This window comes from Crocuta crocuta, unplaced genomic scaffold (genome assembly GCF_008692635.1).
Source record: "Crocuta crocuta isolate KB4526 unplaced genomic scaffold, BGI_CrCroc_1.0 scaffold299, whole genome shotgun sequence".
Classification (NCBI taxonomy): domain Eukaryota; kingdom Metazoa; phylum Chordata; class Mammalia; order Carnivora; family Hyaenidae; genus Crocuta; species Crocuta crocuta.
In genome coordinates this window covers 7,749,635-7,756,749 of record NW_027532747.1, presented here as the reverse complement: position 1 = coordinate 7,756,749, position 7,115 = coordinate 7,749,635, and the positions used below count along the sequence as shown (strand labels likewise).

Genomic DNA, 7,115 nt, shown 5'->3' with positions numbered 1-7,115 from the left:
CACCCTCTGACCTACTCTTCTCTGGGTTCCTAAACAGAACTAGCCCACCCAGATGACGTCCAGCCTCTTGGATGTCACTCTTGGATCAATTTGTTTGCTCAGTGTCTTTGCCAGCGATGCCCATGGCCTCTGCGTCTGACCTCTGTTGTCAAATGACCTGCCACCGTCAGACCTCATGATCATATGTCCAAGGCAAGTCATGGCCAGCCAGGTAGTATCCAAGTCCCAGCCTCCCCTACACACACACACACAGACACACACACACACAGACACACACACACACAGACACACACACACACACACCATTCTGTGCATGGCCACCCTCCTGGCTCTTTTCACTTCATCCATTTCACTTCTTATACTGTGGGGGCAATGAGGGCAATGGTAACTTTCTCATAAGAGATCTGGACAGAGAAAGTTCTGCCAACATATTTGGGGGCCTTGCCTTCCTAGGTTCCCTATGTCCCCTTGGAGCTGGGTGGACACACAGAGCCATGCTGAGGTGTTTGTGGATGCTGACCCCTCCTGTCTATGGTAGGACCCTGCCTCTGTGCCCCCAGCTTCCTGCCTGGGGCTGCCTGGCAGGGTAGATGAGGGGGCGGCTCTGACTGCCAGCTGGGCAGGAAGCAACACCAATGAGACACCCACACACAGAAGAGGTCCTCTCACACCCAGCTCACACCCCTCAGGGACGCTTCCCTGCATATGTCCATCTTTTCTTAGGACAGAAGACACACCTGTGAAATGTCCCTAGCATTCCCCCCCTCCCCCATTCCTGTCCTGTTCCGGGACAGAAGCCAGCAAAGATGACCCATCTCAACTCCATTCTCAGACCACAGTTCTCCGACTCAGCTTCTTTGGATTCAATAGCAGTGAATTTTATCCACTTTATTCAGGAACAACTGGATTCCAGCCTCGCAGAGCCTGGCCCCGTCTCTACTCAGCTGTGGGGTTGAAGACTTTGCCCATGAGGAGAGCTCCTTGAGTCATCCAGTCCTCCACGAGCAGGAAGAAGGGTCTGTTGAATTTCACCACCAAGGGGGCTGCCGTATGTGTGTGAAGGGGGATGACGTTATCCGAGTTCACGTCCTTGGGGGCGTCCATCTTGCCCTCCTTGCTCACCTCCATCGTGGCTTCATGCATCGCCTGGGGAGAAACAGGTCCCGTCTCAGCTCTGGGAGTGAGCTCGCCCAGCTGGCTGAAGCACAAGTCAGGGCGCGTGCCCAGCGCGGCCCGGGGCAAGGAGGCCAGCTCCCTCCACGGCTGACGGCAGGTGGGGGGAAGCTGGCTCCCATTCCTGAAGAACCACCCAAGGCTCTGGGCTGTCTGACCCGCCCTTGATGGTGAGGTGCCTCAGGGAGGGGTTCACACTAACTGCTGACTTCGGTCTCCCCCAGTGTAGCCTGACAGTTGGAGGAGTTTGGTTGTTTACAAGGGAGGAAAGGGGGATTAGGACTCAGAGGGGAGTGCGATGGTCTGAAGGCTTAGGCAAAAATCCTGTAGAATCACTGAGGGGGGAGCCTTTCTAAAGTTTCAGGAAGGATGTGGTGGAGAGAAAGGGAAGGGGCTAGTTTTTCCTGTCTGTGTCCGAGCACGGACAGTTTCCCCTCCGTGTGGGAGCACTTGTACCTGAGTACCCACGTCCGCCCCTCTGATCTACAGGAGGCCCTGCCGGGGATGTGGCCACATTGCTCCGATCTGTGGCATCCTTCAGACCTGGCCCCACACCCCCACGCGGGGCGGGGGGGGCTTGCCAGCGGATTCTGGGTGAATTGAACACAGTAGGGAGAGCTTATACCCCCTGGGCCCTGGGAGAATTGCACCCCAGCCAGGTCCCGGCCGGGGGACCTCCACGCAGTGTCTTCTGTGAGTGACAGCTCGCTCATCTCTCAGTTAGAGCACAGACCCTGTCCCTTCCCCCAAGGTCACTGGGAGAATCAGGTCACTGGAAAAGTGCTTTGCGTTCTGTCAAGAGCTGTATGATGGTGAGGATTGCGATCGCTACTTACGTTCTGGGCGATGTGTTACGGGGAGGCCCAGAGCAGCCGGCCAGGCAGTGACCTTGGTGGAGTAATTGGAGGGCAGCGTCTTGTGCCCACAAATGCAGCAGGGCGTCTGGAGATCTAACAGGTGCCTCAGGTTGGCAGAGCCGGTCCCTGCTTGATCATCCGCACCCTCTGCTCCTCCGTCTCTCCTACCACCAGCTGGAGCTGGAGCCTCTCTGACTCTTCCTTCCCTGTACCTGTCTGTCTTCAAAATGTACACAGAGCCTCCGCACCACGGCTAACACTCCCACCAAGGCCCCTTCAAGCTATGTTCACCCCTCCCCTGGGTTATCAGCCATGCTTCCTCCTCACCACAGAGCGTAGTCTTTTAAAACTTCTTTTTAACATGTATTCATTTTTGAGAGACAGAGAGAGACAGAGCACGAGTAGGGGAGGAGCAGAGAGAGAGGGAGACACAGAATCCAAAGCAAGCTCCAGGCTCCGAGCTGTCAGCACAGAGCCTGACACGGGGCTCGAACTCACTGACTGCAAGATCATGACCTGAGCTGGAGCTGGATGCTCAATTGACTGAGCCCCCCTGAAGCCCCAAGCGTGGTCTTTTATAAAACACACGTCAGCTCGTGGCAGCCTCGGTGGTCTCCCACGTCAGTCAGAGCAGACCCCAGGCCTGTGCTGGACCTGCGGACCCATGAGGCCCACCCTGCCTGATTTCCACACTCACCACCCACTTCTCTGGGGCTCACGCACCATTTTAGCTGCGTGGGCCTCCTTGGGCTCCTCAAGGAAGTCAAGCCCACGTCTCCCTCAGGATGCACTCGTTCCTTTTGCCTGGGACATGCATCCCCTCGATGTCTCCTTCCCCTCTTCTTTCCTTCTTCAGGCCTCTGCCTGAGGCCTTTCCTGGCCAGCTCTCCCCAAGTCGCCCACCGCACCCCAACACACTGTTCACAGTAGCTTTGTTTCCTGCCTTCACAGAACATGTCACTGGTTGACATGACACGGACCTATTTGCTGGCATGCTCACTGTCTGACACTGTCAGGAGAGTGGAACGTCCATGAGGGTAAGACTGTGGCTGGCTTGCTCACCACTGCATCCCCACAGCCTCCAAAGATGCTCGATCCAATTACTTGTGAAGGTCTGCATGACTGAAAAATCCCTAGAGCCAATGGACCAAGGCAGATAAGATTTATAACTGCTATTTTTTGAAATTTGTTATTCTTTTTTTAATGTTTGTTTATTTTTGAGAGAGAGAGAGAGAGTGGGAGAAGGACAGACAGAGAGAGACAGAGATACAGAATCCAAAGTGGGCTCTAGGCTCTGAGCTGTCAGCACACAGCCCAATGTCATGAACCCACAAGTCATGAGATCATAACCAGAGATGAAGTCAGATGCTCAACTGGCTGAGCCACCCAGGCACCCCTGAAAAATTGGTTTTCAATCAGAACTGCTGTGGGTAACACAGAAACTCTAGAAATTGCTCTCCTCACCTCAAAAATAGCTGGGAAGTCCTCCTCTGTGATTCTGGAGAAGTCTGCTGCTGTAGTAAACACATTTCTGATGCCCATCTTGGGAAGCAGTTTTTTTAAGTCTATCTTGGAGGAGATCTTGAACTTGGGCATAATTAAGTGCACCAATCTGTTAAGAGTGAAAACCCCAAGGAAGCTGAAATATGTCTCTCTCCTAGGTCCAGGGGAAGAATTTTGCTTGGGCTTTAAGGCCTCTTCGAAGGGCAAGGAGAGAAAACGTGGAGCATGAGTGTGTGTATGCCGAGGGATGGATGGTGCTAGAGCACAGGCTGCAACCAAACAAATCACTTGCCCTTAAAATATACCTTACTCGTCGAGCTATGTCCTCCCCATCACAGAGAAGATGAGGGTCAGGCCAGAGGATCCAGCTCTGTGTCCCTGCAACCCTCCAGGTATAGGCAGGGGCTAAATTTGGCAGTGACCAGAAATATGGCATAGGAGATCTAGTGCACAGTGCTATCCTTCCCCTCTGCACTTTGTGTTGCTCACAGAGCAATACATTTTAGCTTGTGCCAATGTGATGGTAAGCTTCCAACTGGATAGTAACCCAGTTATCAGTTGGGTTCCTCTATTGGTGTGCTCTCCCCTCCCCATCCCAACAATGACATTGCGTCAAGTATGGCTGTGGCAGATGATGGCACATAGGCTCTGCCGGGACCCTCAACCACAGCAGATTCGGCCTGGGAAATAGTCGAGGCTCCTACACGGCATGGGGCAAATGCTATTTGGACATTTCTTCCCAGTCTACACATTTACTGCCTGAAGACTGCCCCTGCTCCCACCAAGATCAGTGAGTGGGCCATCGGGAATCATGCTTTCATAATGGAATCTGTCTATCTCTGATTGGGCTGTGGTGGATATTGTACCTAAGCTGGATCAATCCAATTTTCCCTTCCGGGAATACGTAACTGGGACAGAAATATGTTGGTTTCACTCTCGAGTGGAGCATTTACTTGACTGGAAAAGAGCCATGGCTGCCCACAATGGTCTCAGCTTAAAATTTACCTCTTGGGATCCTTCCCTGATCATCATACTTAATTAAGATCTCCAGTTAATACCACACCACAGAATCCTCTCTTCTATCACTCTACTCATTCTCTGCATAGCTTTTGCTGCAATTTGAATTTATACCTTTATTAGTTGACTCACTGCTTCTCCGACCAGACTGAAAATCCCGCAATGACAGAGACATGTTTGGCTAGCCATTCTATTCCCAGTACCGAGTGGTGTCTGGCATGGAATGGATGCTCAGAAAATATGTGTTGGGTGAGTAAACCACCTGCTGAATTGGTGAAAGCTGGTTCGCAGAGCTAGAGAAGTTAGGAGCAAGGATGAGTGTGATGTCAGGGAGATGGGATTCCTCATGATGTTGCTGTCCCTCCTCTAATCCCTCATGACACCCAGCTGAATTTATCCCCTTATGTGTATCTTTCCAATACATTCCTTTCTTTACCCCCTTGAGCTTGTATGAAATGGGTTTCTGATACATGCAGCCAGAGGAACCGTAATTAAGACAGTTTAAGGGGCGTCCAGCTGGTTACGGAAGCCAGGCCACCATTCTTCCTGCTTCGCTTGTTTCATTTTCCACAAAGATGCTAGGAGATAAGGAGACACTCAGTTCCCCACAAATAAGACCTTTGCACAGAGGAAGTGAGATCTGAGCAAAATTTCAATGTGAATCTAGAATGTTCCTCCAGAGTAGCTTACCTCATGTCGCTGGATTTCAGAAGTGTAGCTTTTTGAACAATCATGTCTTTTATAGCAGAGTCGGGCTTTCCTACATCTGGGAGCATAAGGACTATGGACGTGTTTCCAATGTAAGGGATTTTGACCATTGTAGCAAACAGCTCCTCCGATCGGCTATAGATCATTTGTTCCGTCTTCCACATCATGTCTACCTGCACTGTGGTGTGCTCGTCCACAAAGAAGTTCTCCTTGTACATGAGGTCTGTATGAAAAGCCATTTCCCAAATGCCTAGGGGAATCAGGAAGGAAAAAGTCAAAGAGTGACCTGTTGGAGAAGGCATCAACACCCACATGTTTGGAGGACCCCGGAGGTGATCATCTAGAGAAGGGAGCACTCCTTCCAGTGATGCCTTGACCTCAGTGAACAGAATATTTAAAATTCCAGACTGATGCAAAGGAAAGAAAGGCAAACACATGAATTTTGAAAATATTCACCATAGGATTTCTTTAAATCTGTATTCCTCAGATTTTGCTGTCAAAGACTTTGGGAACCATTGATCACAACATCCTTCTTTGAAAACTCTCCATGCCTTTTAGTGTATTAAGAGATCTAAGAAGTCCTATGACAAAGAAATCTGTTTGAAATGGTTTTACTTATCCAAGGAGGGACAATTTTCATCAGAAAAACATACACCTCATGCGTATGGTTGTCCACACAGTCCTGCATACAGTATTTTTCTACCATCAAGAGTTACTCCATTTTACTCCAAAATATCTTAAGTATGACAAATGATACGACGGAGAGGGTTGGGAGCAGAAATGCTTAACAATGGTGGACAACACAATGAAATTAAAGCAAATTAAAAAGTTTTGGATCTGCTGGTCTATGGAAAATGGGGTAGAAGTACAAAAACTACGTATTTTTCTGATTGAAATCTTTTAGGAAGCCCAAGGGCAGAGGTTACCCCCAAACAGAGTTCATGCACTTGATAAACCTTACCTTTGAAGAAGACATAGTTAACAAGAAACAGGAAGGTGTGAGGGTTCAGAGAGGTGATGAATTCCTTGGTCCTCTTGTGCATTTTGTCAGCCACGAAGTGGTTGATTTGCTTCTTGGTTTTTTCTGCATCTCGAAAGTCAATCATGTGGGCCTTCACATCATATATGCCCTCTGTGTCCCACAGAAGCATCGAGGTGATCTGCCTGTTGCCATCGATAAAGAGGATGTCCCTGTGCCTCAGATGTCCCTCCCTATTCAGCTGGCTCAGCATTTGGACGACACTCTGGAACCCCTGGTGGATGTCCCACACCCTGATGACTTTGAGGTCAAATCCAAGGCCCTCCAGGAGGTTAGTGAGTGTTGTGGATCGTGTCCCCAGGGAAACCATGGCCAACGAGGCAGAGATACTCAGAGGGGAGAAGACGATATTCTTTCTGGGATGCTCCATTAACAGAGCCTTGAATAACTTGTGGGCGAAAGCCTTATTGCCAGCTTCTATCTTGTGGTGCAGAGGTGAAACTTCCCGTGGCGAGACTGGGTAAATATTCCATTCTGATTTTTGTTTCATGTCACAGAAGAGGCCATTAAAAAGGCTACAGAGGATGAGGGCCAGAGAGAGAGCCAGGTGCATTTTCCTACAGGACATTTCTGCTTCAATCCAGGAAGCTGTCATTGGAAGGGAAAGGTATGGGGGTGAACTTTCCCTGGAACGTGTTCTCAATGTTGAGGGGCTTGAAAACGGCCCATTATTACCTCAGGGCTGTTCCCCTGGCTGGGGTTACTATTAGTCCTTGACTGGAAGATGCTAACAAAGGCTAATGAGGAAAGGCTAAAGCGTTCTGGAACATGACTTTAGACACATTAAAGATCAGTGACCTGATGACAGGGATCCAATT

The 7,115-nt window shown here is 50.0% G+C and overlaps 1 protein-coding gene across 1 annotated transcript; it reads right to left on the bottom strand.

Moving 5' to 3' along the window:
* Nucleotides 1-919: 919 nt before the first annotated feature.
* Nucleotides 920-6,865, bottom strand: LOC144245425 (uteroferrin-associated basic protein 2-like). Its single transcript, XM_077780801.1, has 4 exons — nt 6,220-6,865; nt 5,241-5,508; nt 3,495-3,642; nt 920-1,146 (listed from the first exon to the last, which is right to left on the bottom strand). Exons 1-4 carry the CDS (start codon nt 6,863-6,865, stop codon nt 937-939), a joined length of 1,272 nt encoding a protein of 423 aa, XP_077636927.1. The 3' UTR covers nt 920-936.
* Nucleotides 6,866-7,115: the final 250 nt, after the last annotated feature.

What these genes read in the sequence shown, in the direction of transcription:
- LOC144245425 (XM_077780801.1), bottom strand. Translation starts at nt 6,865, where the DNA reads ATGTCCTGTAGGAAAATGCACCTGGCTCTCTCTCTGGCCCTCATCCTC. An exon ending in TAACTATGTCTTCTTCAAAG is followed by an intron (nt 5,509 to 6,219) that starts GTAAGGTTTATC and finishes TGATTCCCCTAG; the next exon opens with GCATTTGGGAAATGGCTTTT. An exon ending in CTGAAATCCAGCGACATGAG is followed by an intron (nt 3,643 to 5,240) that starts GTAAGCTACTCT and finishes CACTCTTAACAG; the next exon opens with ATTGGTGCACTTAATTATGC.